The sequence below is a fragment of the Neovison vison genome, chromosome 2 (genome assembly GCF_020171115.1).
Source record: "Neovison vison isolate M4711 chromosome 2, ASM_NN_V1, whole genome shotgun sequence".
In the NCBI taxonomy this organism is placed as follows: domain Eukaryota; kingdom Metazoa; phylum Chordata; class Mammalia; order Carnivora; family Mustelidae; genus Neogale; species Neogale vison.
Window position 1 is genome coordinate 107,167,544 of NC_058092.1, and position 25,839 is coordinate 107,193,382.

General features: G+C 44.5%; 3 protein-coding genes across 3 annotated transcripts; 2 read left to right on the forward strand and 1 right to left on the reverse strand.

The window, feature by feature from the left end:
* The first annotated feature begins 7 nt into the window (after positions 1-7).
* On the forward strand, positions 8-24,270 carry LOC122899199. Its single transcript, XM_044236795.1, has 7 exons — positions 8-412; positions 1,005-1,071; positions 1,381-1,460; positions 15,297-15,354; positions 15,957-16,206; positions 16,959-17,109; positions 23,407-24,270. The coding sequence occupies exons 1-7, from the start codon at positions 8-10 to the stop codon at positions 23,821-23,823; spliced, it is 1,428 nt and encodes a 475-aa protein (XP_044092730.1). The 3' UTR covers positions 23,824-24,270.
* Positions 15,808-16,178, reverse strand: LOC122900476 (histone H4). The gene has a single exon (XM_044239167.1). It carries the CDS (start codon positions 16,169-16,171, stop codon positions 15,860-15,862), a length of 312 nt encoding a protein of 103 aa, XP_044095102.1. The 5' UTR covers positions 16,172-16,178; the 3' UTR covers positions 15,808-15,859.
* A 122-nt stretch (positions 24,271-24,392) lies between the features above and the next one.
* LOC122900473 (histone H2B type 2-F) lies at positions 24,393-25,727 on the forward strand. Its single transcript, XM_044239166.1, has one exon. The coding sequence runs from the start codon at positions 24,792-24,794 to the stop codon at positions 25,170-25,172; it is 381 nt and encodes a 126-aa protein (XP_044095101.1). The 5' UTR covers positions 24,393-24,791; the 3' UTR covers positions 25,173-25,727.
* The last annotated feature ends 112 nt before the right edge of the window (positions 25,728-25,839 follow it).

Consider the following 25,839-nt stretch of genomic DNA (forward strand, 5'->3'; position numbering starts at 1 on the left):
GGTTGGTATGGCTCGCACGAAGCAGACGGCCCGCAAGTCGACCGGTGGCAAGGCCCCGCGCAAGCAGCTGGCCACCAAGGCGGCCCGCAAGAGCGCGCCGGCCACGGGCGGCGTGAAGAAGCCGCACCGCTACCGGCCGGGCACCGTGGCCCTGCGGGAGATCCGGCGCTACCAGAAGTCCACCGAGCTGCTGATCCGCAAGCTGCCGTTCCAGCGGCTGGTGCGCGAGATCGCGCAGGACTTCAAGACGGACCTGCGCTTCCAGAGCTCGGCGGTCATGGCGCTGCAGGAGGCGAGCGAGGCCTACCTGGTGGGGCTGTTCGAGGACACGAACCTGTGCGCCATCCACGCCAAGCGCGTCACCATCATGCCCAAGGACATCCAGCTGGCGCGCCGCATCCGCGGGGAGCGGGCTTGAGTGAGCGCTCGGCTCTAGTTTCCATCCTATTCAAAGGCTCTTTTCAGAGCCACCCACGACAGCACTTAGAAGAAGCTGTGCCACTCAGGTGTCCGTCCACTCCGGACATGTGGCGTAAAAGCCACGAGCCGGATTCAGGTGCCCTGTTGGGCTGTTTTCTCTCTTCAGGGCGGGTAGCTCCCCCCACACACCAAGCTCCCCTTCTGGGAGATGGCGGTGCGTGCTCGCTTTAGTCTGGGACGCGGAGGGAGGGGGGATGACCTTTTAGCAGGTCCACCGCGACCTAGGTTGTAAGCTGTCCGAGCAGGAGAAGAGGGGCTTTCAGGCTCGAGGAGCCCGAGACGGCCAGGAACCCCTAGGGGAAGCTCGGGACTCGCCTTCCAGAGCGCGCCCCACGCCTTTCTAGGCCACCGGGAGTGGCATTCGCGCCGGCGACCTTCACATCGGCGCCGAAAGTGGCCCCAAGAGGCACCGCGCTCCGGCTGGGGAGGGAAATCGCCACCTTCGTATGGCCCGACCTCTGCCGGGTCAAGTTCGGGATTTCTGAGTTTTGAGTGTGCCTAATCCTCCCATTTTTCGCCGGTAGGATAAGTCCTATCTTCTATCTCTAAGACGGAATTGGGGTCGCAGGGACAGGCTGGAACGTGACTGCGGTGAGCTGGGCCTTCGCTGATGCATTCTCCGCATAGATCCATAGAAGTGAGACTCGTGTTTTCTGTGAAGGTCTCTAAAAGCTTGGACTCGCGTCTGGATTTTCTGTTCAGACTCGGAATTGCTTTGTTAAGACACGTGGGAACGCTTCAGGTATCTGAGAGGTTACCCAGAGAAAGAACAGATGGGTGGCTTCTGAGTGAAAGTTCTTGGGGAGAGTAAAAAGGCAGTCCTCCTTTGGGAGATGAATTTTCCCACAATCAGGAAATAATGAGGGTGGGGGCCTTAAGAATTGTTCTTGCACCATTTAGGAAGTGGAAGTGCAATCTCTGGAGTGGGAGAGTTCTGCCGACCCCCCTCCACAGAGCTCTACAGGTCTGAGATGCTACGGGTACAGGTGCAAATGCTCTGCTGGTCTTAGATGACACCTCTTTTTAACCTTAGTTATTTCCTTGCCCTGGAATGGGCCAAGACTTGGGTCTTCTGTTTTGTCGCAGTGCAGTGACAGGTTAAATATATTCCTCGGGCGCCTGGGTGGCTCAGTGGGTTAAGCCGCTGCCTTCGGCTCAGGTCATGATCTCAGGGTCCTGGGATCGAGGCCCGCATCGGGCTCTCTGCTCAGCAGGGAGCCTGCTTCCCTCTCTCTCTCTCTCTCTCTGCCTGCCTCTCCATCTACTTGTGATTTCTCTCTGTCAAATAAATAAATAAAATCTTTAAAAAAAAATATTCCAGCAGGAATTCACAAGGGAAAGAAGAGGAAAGGAAGGAAACAGTTCTGTTTTGTAAGTTCCTGTTCCCTCCCTGAAAAGCTGGAGACCAGCGAATTTTCCCAGGGACTGGGTCACACCAATCTCCAGGCATACCCCCAGGTTCCTATTCAGACCATTATTCCCTGTTTAGGCCCTCATTGCAGGATAAATCCATGGGTCTTGTGACTGTACTATCTGAGTTAATAAGTCACTTTTAGAGGTGGGGGTGGGAGAGGGCACCACCTTTGCACCCATCATCTTATCCATCATCGCATCCATCCATCTTTCAGGCACATAATAGGGCTTTCTCAGGTACAACCTGAGGCTCTCAGGTGTGGCTTGTCCAACATCTCAGGCCCAGGAGTGGCTGAACTGACCCTGGAAGCTGTGATGTTGGTTACAGGTGTCAGTCCTCTACATCCTGCACTTGCCCCCAGTATCCCACTGCTACAATCTACCAATCTGAGTGCCTGTAGCCTCCAGAAGTCTCCCTGTCTGAACCTCAAAGGGAAATTTAGTGGCATTGTTGATAGTCAGATATAGAAGAAAATCTTGTGTCCTGTTACTGGAAAAGTCTCCCCTCCCAGCAATCTTTCAAATCTTTAAGAGACCAGCACAGACAGTACATCAATACAAGACAACAATTTAAAATGTAAGTATTCATATTTAATAATTTCTGTACTTAAATGTCTACTCTTAGGTGAGAGTTAAGAGATAGTTAAGGACAAAGTAAATAAATGTTCTTCCTGTAATGATTAGCTTCTACACGGCTAGTTGGGTTGCAGGAAAAGTCTACCCTGAACCTGCTTTTTTTTTTTTTTTTTTTTAAGAATTTTACTAATTTATTTGACAACACAAGCCAGGGGAAAGGCAGAAGGAGGGAGAAACAGGCTCCCCACTGAGCAGAAAGCCTGTTGCAGGACCCTGGGGTCTTGATCTGAACCAAAGGCAGGCATTTAACCGACTGAGTTACCCAGGTGCCCCAGAGCCTGGGATTTTCAAGAAGCGAAAACCAGTTTTTGTTCAGATGTAAATTGGCCTTAGGGTAGGGAGTGTATTTGCATTTGTAGATGTAAGCTCTGTGGTATGGCCCTGTGGGCACTACCTTTTCTTCCTTGGAAGAGGACTTCGTCGCCAGGTTCACACCCTTTCCTGGTCATCCTTATCCTTCTTCACATCCCCATCTCAAACTTCTCGTGTTCTCCTCCTCTTCTCTGCCAGGCCCACCGATATTCCTGGTTTCAACAATGCTGGCCTTGGCTTTTTCTTCCTTCCAGCTCAAAGGAGATTGTGGATTTCCTGCTTGTCATATCTCTGCTTCCCTCAAGTGCTCCCAAGTTGGTATTTTCTGCCATGTCCCCTGTCTTGAGCTGTACACTAATATTTTTAACTGCCGGGTGGCCAGTTTCTTCTGGACAGGTTAATAAGCCCTTCACACTCATCTTATTTGTAAAAGTACATCATCTTGCTTCCCAAAGCTATTTTCCCCCTTCCATATTCATCTTGCTGAAAGATACCTTCATCCCCCAGGCTGTTCAGGGCAGAAGTTCCTTGCTCTTCCCCTTTGTCCAAATTTCAGGAGGCACCAAATGTTATCAAATCTACTTTCTGACTTTCAATTCCAACACCCTTTCTCTATCTATCCAGGTTAACTGAGCCCACCCCCCACCCCCCACTCTGATCTGGAGGATTAAGCTTTCAGGCTAGACTCTGCCCTGCCAGTAAGCTTCCACTCTGTCACTCTCGTGTTTTAATTTTTTCTACCTTCTTCCCATTCCCTTCAGGTTAAAGCCTACCTTCTTTTGTATGGTAGTTCAGAGCAATGGAGGTTAAATAACTAGTTGGGGCTCAGCCATTAAGGGAACCCAAACTTGAAGGCCTTGACTTCAGCAGGTAAATCTCGGTAGGCCTTACTTTTCCAGTTTGAAAAATGGGGACATTTGTAAAATGGGAACATCTTACGAATAGTGTTTTTGGAAATATTAAAAGTGACCATTCTTAAGGCACCTAGCACAATGTCTGGTCCAGAATAAACATTCAGTTAATTTGAGCTACTTTATTAACCGTTATTAAATTTAAAAGATCCCAGTAAGAATTGATGTACATCTAGTTCCTGCCATTTCTCAGAGCCTTCCCAGCTTTTGGACCCCCTGCCAGGCAAACAAATAAGTTCTAGCCCCATGGAACATCTGCAATCCCCCAGGATACCATGTCTTCACACATTCCATTTCTTCTATCTAGAATTTTTTCTGTCCTCCCCTTTTTTGTAACCCCAAGAACCCCTGCTCATTCTTCAGGATCCAGCCCTTATGTAGCCCCCCCTTCCCTTTCTCTTCCTCCTCCTCATCTCCTTGCCTCTCCCTCTACCTCTACTTACTCCCCTTCCTTTACCCTCAGCAGTAGGCCAGCAGCATTGCTCAGGGTGAAGATCATCTTGTTTTCCATCTTTAAAAAAAATTTTTTTTAAGGATATTTATTTATTTATTTGACAGAGAGAAATCACAAGTAGACAGAGAGGCAGGCAGAGAGAGAGAGGAGGAAGCAGGCTCCCCGCTGAGCAGAGAGCCCGATGTGGGGCTCGATCCCAGGACCCTGAGATCATGACCTGAGCCGAAGACAGCAGCTTTACCCGCTGAGCCACCCAGGCACCCTTGTTTCCCATCTTGCTCAGGCCTGTGGCATCAGCACCCAGGGTGCATGGCATGCCCCAGGGAGTCAGGAAATGCTTGACGAGGGGCCCACCCTTTGGCTTTTACATAAAGAAGTTGGGAATAAGAGGCCCCAGCTCTTGGGTCCCTGCAGTTAAAGATGAAGAGGAGCTCTGAACTGGACCTTGGCAAAGAACTTCCAAGGTCCTTGGGGGCGTGTCTTGGAACGTGGGAACAAGAAAGTGCCCGAGAGCAGAGTGTCTGGAAAACCTGTTCCTGGTGATAGTAACTGAGAAAAGAGTTCCCTGAGCTCTACCCCCACCAGCACCCCCAATCTGTTCCTGAATGTAGACAATCTGGGGAGAAATGTCTCCCTTTATATCCCCAAAGACCTCAGATTTAGAACTGCTAATTGGATTTTTTGAGGATGTGATGGGGGACCAGGAGCAGACAGTAAAGTGTACGTAAGGAGAGGTGGGAAGAGGAGGAAGGATGGCAGAGGAGAGATAAGGGGAGAGAAAAGGAGGCCCAGGGTCCTTGCTCCTACAAACTGGGCTTGACGTCTGAGGCCCATTGCAGGTAGGACCAGGGCTCCTGACCCCTAACCAGGGAAAACCTCCCAAGAGAAAAGACTGGGATCTCTATTTCTTCCTGTGTAAAGCAGGATCATAAATGTACCTAATGCACGAATGTTGTGAGGATGAAGAGAGACCATATAGTCCATACAAAATGCTTGGAACAGAGCCTTACAAGTCATCATAAATCAGTATTAATAGTATCATTAACATCGAGGGTGTAAATATTAGTGACATTCATAGGAATTGATGTAAGTTACAACCCTGTCAAGTCACAATCATGACACACATAAAAACTGATGAATAATTGTAACCACACAACCAGCTTCTAGACTCTGTGGGTAGGCAGTGATAATATCTAGGTCCAGGTTCCTAGACGGCTTGGGGCTCATCTTTCACTCACCAGTCATTCAATTCACAATAAGCCTGGGGGTGAGGAAGGGCTTTTTTTTCTTTTTAAGATTTTATTTATTTGTCAGAGAGAGAGCACAAGCAGGGGGAGCAGCAGGCAGAGGGAGAAGCAGGCTCCCCGCTGAGCAGGGAGCCCGATGCAGGACTTGATCCTAGGACCCAGGCAGACGCTTAACCAGCTGTGCCACCCAGGCTTCCCTGGTTCCTGTTTTCTAAATCAATTCTACCACCTGCTAATGGGTTACAACCTGCAACTGAAAACCACTGCAATAAAGAAAATTATGATCAAAGTAAAATCATCACTGAAGAGAAAAATTGTTATTATTTTGTTTGGCAGGAATCCTAGCATCTCTTCATGCCTGGAAGCACATACATGAGTTTGCAACATTTATGGAAATGAGTTCTCCAGGCTGTGTGAGGAGCCCTGCGCTATAACGGAAGGCATGCTGTGCCAGGTGACAGAGAAGGTTGGGATGAGTTCTCCAGAAGCTCAGAGGGAAAGGTGACTTCTAACAGAGGGAATCAGGGAGCTCTTCCTGTAGGAGAACTTGGGCTGAGGCCAGGAGTCTTAATCCAGGCAGAGGAACGAGAAAAAGATGAGAACTGTGAGTGGAGGCCAGACCACAGGGTGACTCAAGGGTGGGAATGGGAAATCACTTTTCAGTCATTTCTGACTCTGAGGCCAGCTTCGTGGGGGTTTTTTTGGGAGTCAGCATGCTGACCTGGGGAGGGGTAAATTTTATTCTGTAAACAGCATAGGGGAAAGGATTACAGAGAGGAAGCAAAATATTTAACAAATACATGCTCAGAAATATTAGCAATCAGATGCACCCGGATGGTTCAGTGAGTTAAGCGTCTGGCTCTTGACTTTGGCTTAGGTCATGACTGCAGGATCATGAAACGGAGCCCTGTGTCAGGCTCACACTGGGCACAAGCCTGTTTAAGATTCTCCCTCTCGGGGCGCCTGGGTTAAAGCCTCTGCCTTCTGCTCAGCTCATGATCCCAGGGTCCTGGGATCGAGCCCTGCATGGGGCTGTCTGCTCCGCGGAGAGCCTGCTTCTTCCTCTCTCTCTCTGTCTGCCTCTCTGCCTACGTGTGATCTCTGTCTGTCAAATAAATAAATAAAATCTTAAAAAAAAAAAAAAGATTCTGCCCTTCCCTACCTCCCAAAACTTGTGCTCACGCATGCTTTTTATCTCTCAAAAAATGTATAAATAAATAAGCAAATAAATAAATAAAAGTAATCAGAGAAAGGCAAATTAAAGCGATAGGAGATAGCACTTTACTCTGGACACTGGGAAATATTGGAAAGCTGAATAATGCCAAGGGTTAGCCGGGATGGAGGGCTTCAATGGTTGGTGTCCTACTGGTGGGGTGTGGACTAGGAAAGCCTTTCTGAAGAGCAGCCTGGTGCTTCTTAGGCCAGTTAGGGATACACATGCAAGGAAGCAACAATTCTGTTTTAAGGGTTTTTTTTTTTAAAGTTTTTTTAATTTATTTGACAGAGAGAGAGATACAGTGAGAGAGAGAGCACAAGCAGGGGGAGTGGGAGAGGGAGAAGCACTCCCCAGTGAACAGGGAGCCCGATGCGGGGCTCGATCCCAAGACCCTGAGATCATGACCTGCGCTGAAGGCAGATGCTTAATGACTAAGCCACCCAGACACCCCAACAATTCTGTTTTTGAATATTTATTCAGAACTTCACCCACAGGCCTATCAGGGCACATGACATTAGAAACCATGTGGGTATTTGTCACTGGGAGAGCAGATGGAGAAAGTATGCTGGATTCACTCCCTGGGGGACTCTGCAGCAGGAAGAGACAGTGGATTAAATGGACACATAACTAGGACAGATCTTAAAAACATAGTTCTGAGGGAAATAAGATAAGGAATGGAATTCGATGTAAAACAATACTATTTATGTAAATTAAAAGACAGTATATTTTGCAATCATGCATAGAAACAAAAAGATAGTTAAAACACAGTAGAATGGTTTTCTATGTGGAGTGAAGGGAAGTTTGGGAAATGAGGATAAAAGAGAACAAGGAAAGGGAGGGAAGCCAATAGAGGGTCGTGCCTCAAGTAGGTGGGTCACAGAATCAGAGCTATGTGTAAAGAAGGCCAATCTGGGGTGAAGGCGCAAAAGGAGTGAGAGATGAGTAGTGCCCAAGGTGGGAGGCCAGGACAGAGGTCACATGGACATCACAGATCAGGGATGTTGAGGATGAGAACAAGGAAATCAGCCACAGCGATGGAGGGGAGGGAAAGTTTTGGCATTTTTGCATGTAGAAGATTGCCATAGCCTGGAATGGGGAAGGGACAGAAGAGGTTGTTGTGGGCAAAAGTGATCAAAGATTTCTCTAGACCTTCCTGCCTGAGTGACTAGGAGGATGTCACCTTCGCGGGAAAAGGCAGCCTGGGAGGGGGCGCCACTGAGGTTTGCGCATCAAGTCCCACGGGGTCAGAGCTCTCAATAGGCAGGAGCACGGAGCTGTGACCTTCAGGCAGCTGGGAATGTGAATCTGGCCCTAGATCTAGTTACCCGGATGGGTTCTCTCATCTGCCTTTAGGAGCTGGAGAAACACTTGGGTGGTCCTGGGAAGAGCTTGTAAAGACATGGCCCAAAGGAGAGGCCTCTTAAGAACATCAACACCACTTTAGGGATCTGGGGGGGAATGGAAGCTGGTGCCAAGTTTTGTCCTGGAACCAGAGGGAATATTTATATTATTTATTTTATTTATTTGATATTTTTATAAATATATTCATATTTACATAAAATACACAATATATTTATATACTTATATTTATAACATATGTTTATAATATATATTTTATGTAAATATAAATATATATTATATAAGTAATATTTATAAAAATATATAAATGATATAATAAATCTATATATAAATATATAATAAAATATACGAATATACTTTGTATAAATATATAAATAATATATTATAAAATATATAATGCATTTATTATATTTATTTATTATAGTATTGTTATTATATTTTCTCATTATATTTAATGAGAAAATTGGACCAGATGGGGTCCTTTCCATCACCAATATTGTATGGTTTTTAATTAACAATTAACTCAAATCAAAGAGTGGTATCTAAATTCCACCCAAATGTCCCCACAAATTTGGGGAAACCAGGGATTTCCATGCCTCCTGCCAGCACCATCTCTTTTTCCAGTATCTTTTTCAGTGCTGCTGCCACCATTCTTGTCCAGGGCCCTCTCTGGCTTATAACTGCCTTTTAACTGGTTTCAGTTTCTCATTCTCTGCCTCCTTCAGTCCAGCTTGCACCCAAAAAGGTCACTCTAAACTTGCCCAGAATCAACCCAGATCTCTAGGCTTTATTCTTTTGACTCTAATCGGCTCTGTCTTTTCTCAAGATTCTCCAAGATTCAGCTTTTTAGGGTGTTGTTAGCTATGGTATTGTGATATACAATAAGAAATATATATTTGGTCTTTGTCCCAGTTAATCTGACTCTCTAAAGCTATATAAACTCTGTATAAACTTCTTCTGTCTCGATCTGCCTCATTCTTATTAAAGGATGTAGCTTCTCACTTAAAAGATGCTTCTTGGGGCACCTGGGTGGCTCAGTGGGTAGCCTCTGCCTTCGGTTCAGGTCATGATCTTGGGATCTTGGGATCAAGCTACTCATTGGGCTCTATTCAGCAGGGAGCCTGCTTCCCTCTCTCTCTCTGCCTGCTTCTCTGCCTACTTGTGACCTCTCTCTCTCTCTGTGTCAAATAAATAAATAATAAAATCTTCAAAAAAAAAGATGCTTCTTATTTACTCAGACTCATGTTAATGGATATTTAGGTACTATCCAGATTTTTGCCACTAAAAACACTGCTACAATTTATTATCCTTGTGCACAGAACTTGGAGTATATTTTTCAGTAATTTTGGTAATTATTGCTAAATGGTCTTCCAAAAATTTTGGTACAACAGGCTCTGGATGTCGGTTAACTTTTAAATCTGGCTGGTTTGTTATCTGGTTCTGAATCTCACAGTCCCTCTCAGGCACCCAGATGAGTAAAAAGTTAGGTGTTTCCTGGTCTTGCAAATTTTCTAAAGGCAGCGGTTCCTCTCCAGCTCATCAGGGCCCCTGATCTGGGCTAAACTTTGAGCTTCTGAATAAGTTTTTTCAGCCAGGTTTTGATTTTGGGTTTCTGTTTCTTTTTAAACAGTCTTTTTTTTTTTTTTTTAATTTTATTTATTTGTTTGACAGACAGAGATCACAGGTAGGCAGAGGAGGCAGGCAGAGAGAGAGGAGGAAACAAGCTGCCTGCGGAGCAGAGAGCCCCATGTGGGGCTCGATCCCAGGACCCTGAGATCATGACCTGAGCTGAAGGCAGAGGCTTTAACCCACTGAGCCACCCAGGTGCCCCTTGGGTTTCTGTTTCTTTGATTGCTCTTTTTCCCTTCCTCTCTTCCTTTACTACTTGGTTTTTGTGTTTAGCTCTCTTTGAGGGTTTATCGTTACATTGCCCTGGCATTGCAAAGCTGTAGAAAAGTAAATGAAGGGCTGGTGCCCCTCGGGTCATCGGGATGAACTCCTGGGTCCTTGCTCAGCCCATTCCAGCCTGGTCCATGGTTCTGTAGACTCACAAATTTCATTTTGCTGGTAGGCTGGGCGTAGGGGTCTCTGAGGACCTAGATCCCACTGACCAGACTCTGAAGGGACAAATGCATAAACCCTAATAATAACTATTGTCATTAATAGGCAGTAGCATGTATTGAGTGCCAGACATAGGGCTAATTGCTTTGTAAACATTAATACATGTTATCCACGTAAAACCCTGACACGGTAAATATTCTTTCCCTCCCAATACTACTAATAAAGAATATGCAGTTCAGAGATTAAGGAATTTCCCCAAGGTTTTACTGTTAGTAAATGGTGAAGTTAAGACCCTAACCCGAAGAGTCTGGTTCTAGAAATTGAGCCCTTAATTTCCATTTGCTAGCTCCCTGCTGGCAAACCTGTACAGGAAGCCAAACTTCAGTCAGAAAGTTGGGGAGGAGCATGGAGGCAGGTGACCTCAGGCCCTGCCATTATTGAGTCAGAATGCTGTTTCACTCTAAAGGCGGCTCATTGCAGGAACTGGATATGCTCCCTAGAGCCAGGATCCATCCAGAGCCTGGAGGGTATCTGGATGGTCACAATGCCATGGTTGTGTCTTTACCCACCCACCCCTTTTTTCCAGCCCTCTTCTATAATGTAGTTGTTGTAGTAAGAAATTACTTCGCTGTATTCATGGCTTCCCACTCTGTCACCAGACAAGGAATCCCAGAATTCATGGAACACGAAGGTTCACAGGCCATATGAAGACAGATATACCAAATCACACAGTTAATTACAGCCAGTTAACACATACACCAAGGAGGAAGGGGAAGGTGATGGGGGAAATCAGCACACTTAGAAGAGGTTATAGTGATGGCAGAAGCACCACACAACGTCCAACCTTGACTTAACACGATCTGTCCCAGCTTGATCAGCCTTCCCAACTCCTGCTGCAGTTAAGAGGATTACAGCTGAGCAGGGGCGTGGAGGCTCAGCAGATGGAAGGTGTCTGAAGCTAACTTATGCTCACTCCATCACAATAACCTGCTGAATAGCTATGGATTTCCCTGTGTGTGGCAGGCAGAGGACATACTGGGCCACAGTTGGTCTCACCAATGGATGGCTGATTTAAGGCTTGAACACTGGGTACCTCATGTACCTCATGAATATTCAGCATGGTTCTTGTCCCTTCCAACCCCACCCCCATATCTCTGTTTACCACACATACTCTACTTATATTATTTCTGTTAACATGTCTCAGAAGCTATGCTTACTTATTATCTACAATTAGTTTCTTCCCTCTTATTTTTCTTTCTATAGTAGAATTCACTTTTTTTTTTTTTTTTTTGAGAGGGAGAGGTTTGGCAAAAGGGGAGAGACAGAGTCTTAAGCAGACTGCATGCCCAGTGCAGAGCCCGAAGCGGGGCTTAATCTCACAACCCTGAGATCACGACCTGAGCCAAAACCTAGAGTCAGACACTCTACCACCTCAGCCACCCATGTGCCCCAGGAAGTGAATATTCTTAAATAATGCATTTAACACATTATAACAGTCAACTCAGCTGGGGAATCTATTTGATTCTTTAAGATGACTTTACATTTTTCTGATTTAATCCTGAAAAATACGGCCCTGCCAACCTGTTCAGACCTCATTTTAATCACTGTCACCATCCTCTCAAAATTTCGGCTATGCTGTCTCCCCACCACACTCATTATAGAGCATGTAAGAACTAGATTGGGTGAAATAGGCAATAAATACACCAACTTTAGTTTCTTTTTATATTACTTCAGGGCTTTAATCTTTCATATAGATCTCCTTTGATCCTTAAAACATTCCTGTGAAAAAGACAGGAATTCTCGGTAACACTAAAGATGAGAAAACTGAGCTTTGGCAAAGCTAAGATTTGTCATGGTTCATACAGCCCAGACTCTCTATCTATCTATCTATCTATCTATTATCTATCTTGTGATTGTTTGGGGGGAAAATTATAGATGCTTATTTTAAGAAATTCAAACAATTCAGAAATGTTCAACAAATGTAACAAAAACCAACACCAAGAAATCATTCTACAATTTTTTTTAAAGATTTATTTATTTGACAGACAGATATCACATGTAGGCAGAGAGGCAGGCAGAGAGAGAGGAAGGGAAGCAGGCTCCCTGCCGAACAGAGAGCCCAATGAAGGTCTTGATCCCAGGACCCTGGGATCATGACCTGAGCCGAAGGCAGAGGCTCCAACCCACTGAGCCGCCCAGGTGCCCCCATTCTACAATTTTTATAAACCTTCCTGGTAATTCTCCATACAGCCATAAATATTTGTATTTTATATATATATATATATATATATATATATGTATATATATATATATATATATATATGTTTGTATATATACTTTAAAACTTTCTGTGTAAATGATAGCTCAGGTCTTTTGGCTCAAGTAGAGAAGTAACATGTTAGAAGTAACATAGCTAGAATAGGAAGCACAGAGTGAAAGGTTTCGGAAGAAAATAAGAATGTAGTGAAGGGGGGTGCCTGGGTGGCTCAGTGGGTTAAAGCCTCTGCCTTCCGCTCAGGTCATAATCCCAGGGTCCTAGGGTCAAGCCCCACATCCGGCTCTCTGCTCAGCAGGAAACCTGCTTCCTCCACTCTCTTTCTCTGCCTGCCTCTCTGCCTACTTGTGATCTCTGTCAAATAAATAAATAAATTCTATTAAAAAAAAAAAAAGAACATAGTGAAGGATGACTCAGCAGCGGCTGCTCTGGGTTTCTGGGAGGATAATGCAGCTATTCTGACAAGTAGGGAGCCTGGAAAGGGAAGGTAAGACTTCAGACTGGTCCACTGTGAGGTTTGATTGGCCAGTGGGGTACTTAAGTGCCTCTTCCATGTGGAGGTAGACTAGCAGACTGGATTCTATAATCATGGATATATATATATTCTAGTGGAAGTCCTGAAATCACCCAGGGAGGAATTTGCAGAGAGCATCTGAGTGATTCAGGGGTGAAAATGAGAAATAAATTATCTTGTCGGAGATTAAAGAGATTAAGGAGCTATATTCCTGTTACAGGTGGTTAAAAGCAATAACAAAAAGCCACATATTAACATAAAAAGATGCAGAACGTGTATTCTGTAATTTGGCAATACTCAGAGGCTGAGTAGAGCTAACAGAAGATTCAGTTATGCCATATAATAGTATTTAGTGAAGGAGAGAAGATGAGAACAAGGATCACTGTTAAAATCAATGTAAAGAAGATGCCTAATTAATAGGTAAAGGACAATAGCTTGGAGAAACTTGTGAAGAAAAAACATATCCATTGATTACAAAATTCAATAGTATTAAAACACAAGCCATTATTATTTAGGAAAACAAGCTGGCTACACTTTTCATTCATACATCTTTTATGTTTGCCCCAAATACTTTGAGGAAACAAACTGTTTTACCTTTTCCTTCTATAATATTTTGTGCTAGAGAAAATTTACTAGGATCATTTCCCCAGTGTTTGTGTGTGTGTGTGTTTATTCCCCTCAAAAAAAGCAAAATTTAACATTTTGGTAAACAAATTACGGCAATATATATTCAGATGTAAATACTTTAGTTTCATTTAGAGAAAAACTGCTACGTAGACCAGAGGTTCTTAAACTGGGTATAATCACCTGGAAGGTTTGTTAATACACAAATTGCTAGGTCTTACTCCTTTGAATTTCAGTAAGTCTGGGTGGTTCCAAGATTTTGCATTTCTAACGAGTTCCCAGGTGATCTGAAGTTCCTAGTTGAGAGACTACATTTGAGAACGGCCAGTTTAGACAAAGGACATGATCCCCACCCCCTTACGTTACTCTCTGAGTTCTCTTCAAACTTCTGGTATCTCCTCCTCCAGAGTACCTCAGTGAGGATCAGATATAGTCAATCCTCATTGCCCTTAAAATTAAAAAAACAAAACAAAAACACAATGATACTTGCCACAAGCCCCACTTCCACAGCCAGTATTTCCCATTTCCCGGCAATCAGGGACTTCTGCAGGGTTAGGACTCCTACGGTAATTATTGTCTACATTTCTCATCCTACTGGACCTGTGCAACGTGTGCCATTCTGCCATTTATGTAAATATATATGTATTTTATGTTTTTTTCCTCCAACAGGGCAAATCTCTCATCCTTTGGCTTTCTGGCATCACTATTGCTAAGCCAGGTTTTACACCTAGTTCACCTTCAAGTGTTTGATGCTAATGAGAGCAGGCAAGTGTGGAGACCAATCAAAGTAAGAGCGAGCCTATCCGTGGGGAACTGACCTAGTATTTTTTGTCTCAACTACATACATAGACAAATTCATCTGTAAAATTATAAGCCGGAAATGCTGAAAAAAAATTTCTGCTTGCAAATATAGTAACACAAAACTATAATTAGGTTTAAGGATAAGCAATGTGGACCCACCACTCAATCCAAATCAGAACAATTAGAAGTGGTAGTGCTGGGACACCTGGGCAGCTCAGCTGGCTAAGCGGCTGCCTTCGGCTTAGGTCCTAGGATCGAGTTTGTCATTGGGCTCCTTGCTCGGTGAGGAGCATGCTTTTCTCTCCCTCTGCCTGCCACTCTGCCTGCCTCTGCTCTCTCTGTCAAATAAATAAATACAATCTTTAAAAAACAAAAAAAGTGGTAGTGCAGAGAATGCCTTACTGTGATCTAGTCTAGATCAATTGGTCTAGAACAATTTGCTTTACTTTGTCAAAAATTGTGCTTTCTGTATTGATGGGTATATTCCTAGTTCTCTACAACAGGCCCTAACAGAAAAAGTCAAATACCTGAATTAACTGTTTCCTCCAGACTTGTTTCCTTGACTATATGGTTTGCTTGGTGCTCTCTCTCTCTCTCTATATATATATATATATAATTTTTTTTTAAACTTATTTGTCAGAGCACAAGTAGGAGAATCAGCAGACAGAGGGAAAAGCAGGCTTCCTGCTGAGCAAGGAGCTAGATTCGGGACTCAATCCCAGAACTCTCGGATCATGACCTGAGCTGAAGGTAGACACATAACCGACTTAGGGAGCCACCCAGGTGTCCAAGTTGGCTCAGCTTTTTGAGCAGGTTTGAAGCTGCATCTGTATCTTTGCAATGTCTTCACTGAAATCGTGTTCTAGGCCTTTGACTTAAGTTCTTCCTTGGATATAGCATCAAAAAAGAAAAAGAAAAAAAGGTACTCAGCAGACAATATGCCAAACTTGTTCTAAAACTGCACTAATGAGCTCATCTGTTCTAATAACCTAGATTTATCCTGAATGTTGGCTGGTTGATGACTGGACTTCAGTGCTCTTGTACCTTTTGGGTAAGAATACAGATCACAAAGCAAGGCCCGCTATGAAGAGGGCCCTTAAGTCATCTAGTCCCCACCCTCTTGCTGTAGAGCTGGGAAGTGAAACCAAAAATAAATTGAGGCTTAAATCCACCGAACAGCCTAGCCGGCATCTGGGCTGCAAGCCTCCCCAGTTTGCCCAAGCAGATGCAGCGAGCTAGAGAACTCGACTTTTCACAGACCAGCAATCACAAATGACAGCATACCGAGAAACAAACGGAAAGACTGCTTAAATCTGGAACCTAATCTTTAACAGGAGGCGAGCGAATGAAAAGCATTTTTAGTGAGCGACTTGGATTCAGGGTGGTTAGCGCTGCAGGAACCATTACTTCCCACTAAGCTTGCCGACTCTAGCCCAACTCCCAAAGCAAAGTTCCCCAAGGTCTACCCTAAGCGTCCAGCTCTTCTGAAAACTAGATGGTTGGCCCTAAAAAGGGCCGTTGGCATGGATCCACGCAGAAGGGGAAGTTCAGGCCACTTAGCCCCCAAAGCCGTACAGGGTGCGCCCCTGTCGCTTGAGAGCATACACCACGTCCATGGCAGTGACCGTCTTGCGTTTGGCGTGCTCGGTATAGGTGACTGCGTCCCGGATGACGTTCTCCAAGAACACCTTCAGCACACCCCGAGTCTCCTCATAGATGAGGCCGGAGATCCGCTTGACGCCTCCACGCCGAGCAAGGCGCCGAATCGCCGGTTTGGTAATGCCCTGGATGTTGTCCCTCAACACCTTGCGGTGGCGCTTGGCACCCCCTTTGCCCAGGCCCTTACCGCCCTTTCCCCTTCCCGACATAACGACTGCAGCTCGCAAACACAACTTCTGGAAAGGTGAGAGTACCGGTCCCCTTAATATACAAGACTGCCGGACCAGATTGAGAACAGAAGGCGCGTGGAGGGGAAGCCCGCCCCAAATTGTCCCCGCCCGCTCGGCTTCGCTTCCTTTCTTCTCTGCGATGTTCCCAGTCCCGCTTCCTCGCTCTCCACGGCTCCCTCTGGCGGCTCTTGAAACAAGCACCTACCGGCCCTCGTCCTGGGAGAACACAGATCCCAACGCCAGGCTTCCGGCTACCGCAACTGTCTTTCGCCTTCGTCTCTCTCCATTTGCGGACTCCCCCCGGGCATAAAATGTAGGCTAAGAAAGGTCTTTCTGGTGGGAGAAGACGAAAGGAAGGGCAAACGGAGTGGAGAGACGGGGAAGAGTAGACAGCGCCGGCGCCGGGTCTCATCCCGAGTAAAGGGCCGCGGGGTTGCGAAGCACGGTTCCACAGAAAAGCAACAAAAGCAGGTCGGACGCTTTGGCAGACCTAGAAGGTCATGGCCAGTGCCGCCGCACCTGTGTGTGTGCGGAGCGTGGGCAGAAAGCGCCGTAATTTCGTAGTCTAGTGTGTTTTGTTGATGGTGGGGGCATGGGATTTCACGTCCCCCGGGAGAAATCAGATCCTAGGCAAGTTGGTTTTACTATATTTGCAAGCCTTCTCGTGGAGGTCAGTGAATCCAACCCACTGTCATCCAAAGCTCAGCCGAAAGAAGCAATATATACAGAAAGAAGACAAGGATGTTCTGTGTCCCCGTTTCTACAGATCCTCTAAAGTCGACCCTTGCTTGCAGCCAGAAATCGGTGGCAGAATTGTGTCCCCATGGATGCCCCACGTGGAGCTAGCAAAGTTTGCTGAATTGGGTGTCTCAAGGGGAAATCTTTTTGAAGATCATTACCAGAAACTGCCCTATGAAGTTGGTTGAGGTCCTTTAATGATAGCATGTTTGTTACTTTACCAGGGTCTTCTGTGAGGAGAATCCACCAGAAGATGGTGTCTGTATCAGAAAGAATTACCCCTTTTTTCTGAGGGATGTGTATTATCTTAAATCTTACATGTCTTTTTTCCTCTCCTGGCTCTATCTTTTATATGCCAGTGAGTCCCAGTAATATATCTTTATCCAGACTTCTAGGCTCCAGGCATAGAGATCCTCCTGGTTGTTCTTCAGTCGTTTTAAACGAAAAAATCTCAAAATGCTTAAACTTCAAAGCTCCAAGGTGTGTCTCTAATGGGGGCTGAGGGAATCCATTCTCTTCCTTCTTCCCCAACCATAAACCTTGTTCTCTGCTCATTGAATGCTGCCACCATCATCACTTGCCTAAATCAATACCCTGGGATTCACAATAGGTGTTGATTACAAAAATTAAATGAAAGGAATGTTGATAAAGAAGGTACCTTTAAAAAATAGCCTTTTTCTTCCTTCCTTCTTTCCTACCTCTCTCTCCCCTTCCTTCCTCCTTTCCCCCCTTTCCCTCCCTTCTTCCCTCCTTACTTCCTTCCCTTCCTTTCCCTTCCTCCCTCCCTCTCTCCTTCCTTCCTTCCCTTCTTTTTCTTTCTCTTTTTTCTTTTTTCCAGACAGGCTGTATATTCATTGAATTGTGAACATTCTGTCCTAATTTTCCCCATAAACCAGAGATAGTGTTATACTAACATTTGTGGCCTGAACTTAAAAACAACAACAAAAGACCCCAACTAATTTACCTTTCTCATGGAAAATTTTCTCAACTGCTTTTAGGTGGAAGGGGGTAGGTCAGAGAGCCCCTCCTTTATCTGCTGTTTCTCTAGTAACTTCAGCTCAAAATAATTAATCCACCAGAGTGGAATATTTGGGGATGGTACATTCTGAGCCTGCCAACTAAAATCTGCTGTAGAGACAGGAAAATCTTACCTCTACCTGCTTAGGTTTTTTCTATTGGGCCTGATCATTAAATTGACACAATACAGATTAACGGGAGAAAAGCATAGAAATCTATTTACTGAGTTTTCTTTGACACTGGAGCCCTCGTAAGTAAATGAAGACCCAGAGAAGCAGCTAGAGTTGACTGCTTATAGACTGAATTGGACAGAAGAGTGAATCATGAAAATGTCACAAGATAGAAGGGTTTTAGCTAGGGCAGTTCATGGTGGAAAAATCGCTAGGAAGATAAGGGTCAGTTTAACAAAGGTTTCTTTGTGCCGACTTCTCTTGGCACCAACTCCCCATCCTCGGTGAAAAGAATGCTGTCTTCCTACTGGTATAGGGAAGACATCTTCCATGTGGGTGTTTAGTCTCCTGTTTTTAGGAAAGAAACAGAGGTCAGAGCATACTTCTTGCATCTGCTGTTTTTCATGTACCTTTAGCTCAAAATAATTCATGTGCCAAATGGCATAATTTAAGGGTGGTATATTCTGTCACTGATGGGGTTTGTGACATGCATATTAAATATTTAAAGCTGAAGAAATCTTGAGAAAGGGATATAAGCAGGAAGGTCATTGTCAACTTCCCTCCAAAGCCTTCTCCCTTGAAACAGGTCATAAAAGCTTCCTGTGGCTTCTCTGTAGGAGTAGAGGGACAGATGAGGAAAGGAGCATCTTTGGTTCTAAAGACAAAGGGACCCACAGAAGAAACCTAACAAACAGGAATCGTTGCCTTCTCTGGCTTATTAGATTTACTTCATACTCTGTACCCTACTGCATTTCTTTGGAGTGCCTACACTTCACCACAGAGAGCACAAAAATACTCCGGTCAAACGGTTTCTTTGGATCTTCATTTCTTTAGGAAGGTTCCCACATCACATAAAACTTGTATTAAATACCTGTGTGTTCTCTTCCGCTGTTGGTTCTGTCTTTGTTGATTTAATTTTCAGTCCCCAGCTGGGTACCCGAAGAGGACTGAGGAAAACTTTCCTTCCCTATGCCACCCTTCACTGCATAGGACAAGGACTAATGTTAAGGTAAAAGGGGGAAGTTTTCATCCAATGAGCAAGGTGTTGAGGGTATGACTTTATCTCAGAATGGAGTTAAGGAAAGAAGGTCAAAAGCCCCTGGCTTCTGAGTTTGGTCCAGGGCTAAGGGCCACCTAAGATTAAAGGAAGTCTTGTCATTCATGTGTGGAATTTAAGAAACAAAACAAATGAACGAAGGAAAAAGAGAGAGCGAGACAAACCAAAAATAGACCCTTAAGAGAAGAAACTGATATATACCAGAAAGTGGGGGTGGGGGCAGTTAAATAAGTGATTTAAAATTAAAATTAAAAATAAAAAGATGAAAGCCAATCAGGCACATGGCTGGCCCAAACCACAAACCAAAGATTCAGTCTCATCTTGAGGGTGCTTGAAGCCCTGGGGTGCTTGCAATCAAAGACTGAACACAAATTCAGTCTTCTTGGAACATATAATTTAGTCCATTACTTTTATATTAAGAACAAACACATGCACATACAACACATTATCCTTTTCTTTTACCTGTTAATTTCCTGGGGCAAATGTTAAATTTCATTCATATGCTCTTCCCCCCATTCAGCACTAAATAATGAAACTTCAGGGCTCAATCTGGAAACTGCAGATTCTTATTATTCCTGGCAAAAGAAATTTCAGAGATTTTAGTAGGAGAAAAATACTCCCTTTTCCCCACAGCAGCAGCAAATCAGAGGTTCTTCTGCATTGTCAAATTTACTTTTTTTTTTTTACAAGATTTTATTTATCAGAGAGAGAGAGCGTGCACAAGCAGCAGAAGCGGGCTCCCGGCTGAGCAAGAAGCCCGATGGGGACTCACCCCAGGACTCTGGAATCCTGACCCTAGCCAAAGGCAGCGGCCCAATTGACTGAGCCACCCAGGCATCCCAAATTTACTTCTGATAGAGTACTGTATTGAGAACACTCACAGGAATCATTCCCTTGTCCAATGTGGAGACCAGGGGAAATCAAACAATTATGGATCTGAATTCTGTTATTAAAGGTGACTTCTAAGTGTTGGGGAGCAAGAATTTCCTATCTCCTTCAAGGTCCTTCTACCTAGACTAAGAATCAAATTGACATGAGACAGATTAACAGAAAATCACATTTAATTCTGTGGGTACAAGGAATCTACACAGACATGGAAATTCCAAAGGCAGGTAAGAGGAACTAAGGAGAAGGAGTAGGGGCCTGGGACTTCAAAAGGAAGGAATGTGATTCACAGGAAGATGAAAAAGAGTCCATGTTTGCTAAACACATGTGTGCTGGGCCTCTCAGAAACAATGGGACACAGAGGACTTTGATCAAACAGGCCTTGCTAGGTTCCTCCCTGTCGACCAGACCTAGTTCATGGTGTAAGGTAGTTATCCACAGTGACAGATGTCTTTCTGGAGCAGGTCCTCTATCTCAATTCTTTTTAGGTAGATGTAGGAGAGGTAAAAAGCTTTTCTTCAATCTACTGGGTTTTGATTGCATATATATATATATATATATATATATATATATATATTTTTTTTTTCTTTTTTTTTTTTTTTTTAAGGATTTTATTTACCTATTTGTCAGAGAGAGAGAGAGCAAGAGAGCCAGCACAAGCAGGGAGAACAGCAGAGGCAGAAGCAGGCTCTCTGCTGAGCAAGGAGCCCGATGTGGGTGGGACTAGATTCCAGGACCCTGGGATCACAACCTGAGCCAAAGGCAGATGTTTAAGCAACTGATCCACCCAGGTGCCCCTTTTGATTGCTTTTTAAACTTGAAATAATCCTCACGCTTGACCTTTGCATCTGTAAATAACAACTTGTTCTATTCTGAAGATAGTCAGAAGAAGACTCAGACTTTTCTTATTCTCTATTTTATAGAGGTAAAATACATCCCATGACTGCGGGATTTTGTATGAATGTACATTGTAGGGGAGCAAGGGAGCAAAACTTTGCTCCCCCAGAAAGTGTTTCTTTGGCACATAGATTATTTTAGGCTGATTATTTTTAGGAAACAGAAGACTCAAAAAAGTTTTTCTTTTTGCCTTCCTCCTAACAGCTTAAAAGAACTTGGATAGAGGAGCTGCTCTAGGAAGGGAACTACGTATGACCCTAGAAAATTACTGTACAGTATGCCCTAGGTGTGGTAGACAGGGAGGAACCCAGCAAAGTCTGTTTACTGAAATTCTTTTCTATACCTCATTGTTTCCCAATGGCCCAGCAAACATTTGTTCACCAAACATTAACTCATGTTATCGTCTTGTAATGGTCTTTCTTCCCTTTGCAGTCAGTCCCAGACCTTGACTGATCCCTTTCTTAGCCATGGATAGCATATAAACCTCAATTGCCTGACTGCCTTGGGTCTCATATTCTTGTATGATTCTTATATTCCTATATGATTTTCTCCTGTTAATTGGTCTCATGTCAATTTAATTCTTAGGCCAGCCCAAAAAAAAAAAAAAAAAAATTGAGGGGTAGAGCAAAGTTTTCACTCCCCAACAACAACTAAACAATCTTTTTCATATCTAAATGAACCCCATGGCCAAGAATGCCTATATTAAAAAAGAACGCCTCAAAGAAATGTGAGGCCATTGTGGGCTGCTTTAGGCTGCCATCCAGATCCCCAGATGGCAATAGTTCAGTGGGGAAAAAACACTGAGGAGTTTGATTGCATGATGTGAATATTCTTCAGTGCTTTAAAATGTGCGCCAAGCCTGATGAAACTGGAAATCCATTATAAGTTCATTCTTTTGTTTTATGGTATCATGCAGGCCTTGTTACTTGCCTGGGACAAGCCAAAACTTCTCTGAGACTCTGTCTTTTTATCTGTGGAATGGGGAAAATAGCATCTATTTCACAGGTTGGGATTAAACAAGACAGTGTATGTAGAAGAATTTTTAAATACTGAGTCATGCTCTCTATATGTTCGTCATTATTACAAAACAACCACAGGAAGGGGTGACAGCTGTTCACATTAGTTACACTTTTGCAGGACATCTAAAGTCTCCCTAGAGCAGGAGACTGTGCTGCCCATGGGGACACTTGAAGATATGAAAAGAAGTTTCTAGGTTGTTTAGTGTTCAGGAAATCCCTCAAAATAACTTTTATTCTGCCTTCAGCAGGAAGATGATCATTGATATTGATACCATAAAGTAAGTTTTAAGCTTGTTGGGCCTGACTGTGTTCACAGGTTTGAGGTTTTTTTGTTTTTGTTTTTATTTTTTTTTATATAAGGTTTGGATGCAATGCTCTTTCAATAGAATGAGCATATGATTAAAAGTTATATATTAACTCTTCACACTTTTTAAGCATTGGTAATCTTATGTGACTTGTTTTATGACATGTAATTTTCTGAGCAATACTTCAAAGCATATGAAATAACTAAAAAGCAGAGAATCTTCAATTTTCTCATAGAGAATAGAAAAAATGAAACTTTTAGGTGAAACTTTTAGATGGAACTACTTTATTGAAGAAAATATGTTAGCAACTCAGTGGTCAACGAATAATTTATTTGCTTTGAAATTTTATTATAGCTTTTAATCTGATAAGCAAGTTGACTCTTTACAAACTATTCACTATTCACAATTTCTCCTTGTAAAGGAGAAATTAACGTTTCCGGTCCTATATTCCTTGACTTAGAAGGATCTCATCTACAGGACCTGGATGGCCATTGATGGATTGAGGGGAGGGAACCGTACTCCAACGTGAAAACCCCAAGGAAAGGCGGAATGCTCTACCCTGCAGGTTACGGCTGATTACCACAAGATTTCGGAGTTCCGAAGTTGGGTAAACGTAAATTCAATTTTTTGTTCCTTCAATTACATACTGTTTTGTTGAATAACCGTCGTACTGTAATGCAACTAACGCGTTTAGCACAGAGTCAGGCGGTAAATAAATGTTAGCTATGGGATTGGAGTTACAATAACTCTTGAAATGGAAGCTGAAACCTAGTTCATGGAAAGGCGTGTTTTTTATTTCGAAGGCACCTGTTAAAAAATAAATCCCAGGCTAGCGAAAACACTTTAAAAATTGCTCTTTCAAAAATGAAACCAATTTAAAGGAAAGATCTAAATTTTTTTTACGTTTTACGTTTTACGGTTTTTTACATTCGTGATCGGCGAGATTACAGAAAAGTACGGAAAGGTGAATAAAGAGGGACAGATTAGCATAACAATCTACCCGAGCAAAGAGGATTGAATTTTAGCCAATGACATCACACTCTGGAGATTCCTAACCCTTCTGGCCCAATCAAGACAAGGATACGTCTATAAATAAGACTGCCCGGCACTTGGGGAAAAACAGTAAAACATCATGGCTCGCACGAAGCAGACTGCCCGCAAGTCGACCGGTGGCAAGGCCCCGCGCAAGCAGCTGGCCACCAAGGCGGCCCGCAAGAGCGCGCCGGCCACGGGCGGCGTGAAGAAGCCGCACCGCTACCGGCCGGGCACCGTGGCCCTGCGGGAGATCCGGCGCTACCAGAAGTCCACCGAGCTGCTGATCCGCAAGCTGCCGTTCCAGCGGCTGGTGCGCGAGATCGCGCAAGACTTCAAGACGGACCTGCGCTTCCAGAGCTCGGCGGTCATGGCGCTGCAGGAGGCGAGCGAGGCCTACCTGGTGGGGCTGTTCGAGGACACGAACCTGTGCGCCATCCACGCCAAGCGCGTCACCATCATGCCCAAGGACATCCAGCTGGCGCGCCGCATCCGCGGGGAGCGGGCTTGAGTGAGCGCTCGGCTCGAGCTTCCATCCTATTCAAAGGCTCTTTTCAGAGCCACCCACGTTTTCATGAAGAGCAGCTGTGCAGTTTTTCGCCTGTGGCGGCCTTGGTATAGCGCACTGGTGCACTGGATAGAGACTTCAGGGGCAACTCGCACGTGTCGGGTAGTGAGATCATAGAATCAGTGCCTTAGTCGGCTGGCGCACTAGAGGGAACAGCTGAAATGGTTTATAGATCGTTTTTGCCAATCCTGCTTTTTAGGTGCGGAGTTACTTAAAAGCCGAGTGTCAGATGCAGAAATTAAGTGGGAAGGCCGTCATGTGGGTTTGTGATAACGGCTGGAATGGGAATCTCAGTTTATCAGCCAGATTTTACAGTTGGGAGAACTAAACCAGATGTAAGTCCCTGTTTAAATACTGAAGCCTTTCCCTGGTATATGTGTTTTAAGAATTGTAAAGGCGGTGACCTAGTATGTTCCTCATTGCATAATCTAAGCGGCGCAAACAGGAATTTGAGGGAAACACCGGATTTTTTTTTTTTTTTAATGTGGGCTTAGATATTCTAAAACCCAAAAAGCAAAACAAACTTCCACAAAGCATAGAGAAGTAAAACGGTGCAAAAATAGGAGAAAGTTGTCTTCAGCTGTTCTGATCTCTTCGGTACGCAGGCATAGGACTGAAAAGTGAAAACCATCCTCTAACGCCCCCAAACAGGTGAAACTATTGGGTAGCCTGAAATGGAACATTTTGATTGGCTAAGAACACATTTACTCTGCCAGCCAGTAAGGAAGAATGAGCAGATGCTTTATCTATGTGAACTCCACCCCCTATGACGACATTGTTGGAAATTAACCAATAAAAATGCAGGCGTGTACGAGCCTTCATTTGCATACAGGCTCTATAAGTAGCGCGTAACCAAGCCCTTCGGAAATAGTCCGGATCGTTCTTGGCGTGTGGTGTTTCTTCTTGCAAAAATGCCTGATCCAGCAAAGTCGGCTCCTGCTCCCAAGAAAGGCTCCAAGAAAGCGGTCACCAAAGTGCAGAAGAAGGACGGCAAGAAGCGCAAGCGCAGCCGCAAGGAGAGCTATTCCGTTTACGTGTATAAAGTGTTGAAGCAGGTGCACCCGGACACCGGCATCTCGTCCAAGGCCATGGGCATCATGAACTCCTTCGTCAACGACATCTTCGAGCGCATCGCCGGCGAGGCCTCCCGCCTGGCGCATTACAACAAGCGCTCCACCATCACGTCGCGGGAGATCCAGACGGCCGTGCGCCTGCTGCTGCCCGGCGAGCTGGCCAAGCACGCCGTGTCTGAGGGCACCAAGGCGGTCACCAAGTACACCAGCTCGAAGTAAGGGCACGTAAAGGACGCAATAGAACAGCTACTTGACCCAAACGGCTCTTTTCAGAGCCACTTAATTTGTCACAAAAAGTGGCTGTAAACACCTGCTTGAAGATTCTGGCTTTTGGTTAGGCAGGGTGGGCCTGAAACTCGAGAACATTTGGGTTTGGGGCTAGGTTGGGACCGTGGTAAAGATTACCGGGGCTCTTAAAATCTGAAACCTGCGTGTGGTGGTGTCCCCTAGTGGCACGACTCTTACTGGTAAGGAAAAACTAGTTGCCAAAATGGTCTCTACCTTGTTCTACGGAGTTCGCGATGGAAGCTTAGATACAGGTGAGTGAGCAAGCAGGTTTGCTATAGTTTAAAGTTTTGTTTTTGGTGGGGGATGCTGTTCTACTTTTCTGTCTAAATGTTAACCCAAAGGTTTCTAAGTGAGCTGGAATTTGTTTTACTTAGCGTACCCGTGGAAGTCCCTCCATTCCCCACTGCCTTAATGTTCTATTCGTAAATGTTTCTAGGTGTCTGTCAAGAACGATGAGCAATAAAGCAATATGCTTTAGTCTATTGACCTATGTGTAAGTTCCGACTTAGCACTCCTTACCTAACTTCCTCCTTAACCCAATCCTTCAGCCAGGTAAAAAATTCTGCCTTCCCACCCTTTGGAACATTTATTTAGTCCC

Excerpts from the sequence above, each read along its gene's own strand:
- LOC122900473 (XM_044239166.1), top strand. The coding sequence starts at position 24,792 with ATGCCTGATCCAGCAAAGTCGGCTCCTGCTCCCAAGAAAGGCTCCAAG.
- LOC122900476 (XM_044239167.1), bottom strand. The coding sequence starts at position 16,171 with ATGTCGGGAAGGGGAAAGGGCGGTAAGGGCCTGGGCAAAGGGGGTGCC.
- LOC122899199 (XM_044236795.1), top strand. The coding sequence starts at position 8 with ATGGCTCGCACGAAGCAGACGGCCCGCAAGTCGACCGGTGGCAAGGCC. Across the intron at positions 1,072-1,380 it reads CAGGCTGGAACGTGACTGCG|GAAGTGGAAGTGCAATCTCT; the intron begins GTGAGCTGGGCC and ends TGCACCATTTAG. Across the intron at positions 1,461-15,296 it reads ACAGGTCTGAGATGCTACGG|ATTTATCCTGAATGTTGGCT; the intron begins GTACAGGTGCAA and ends CTAATAACCTAG.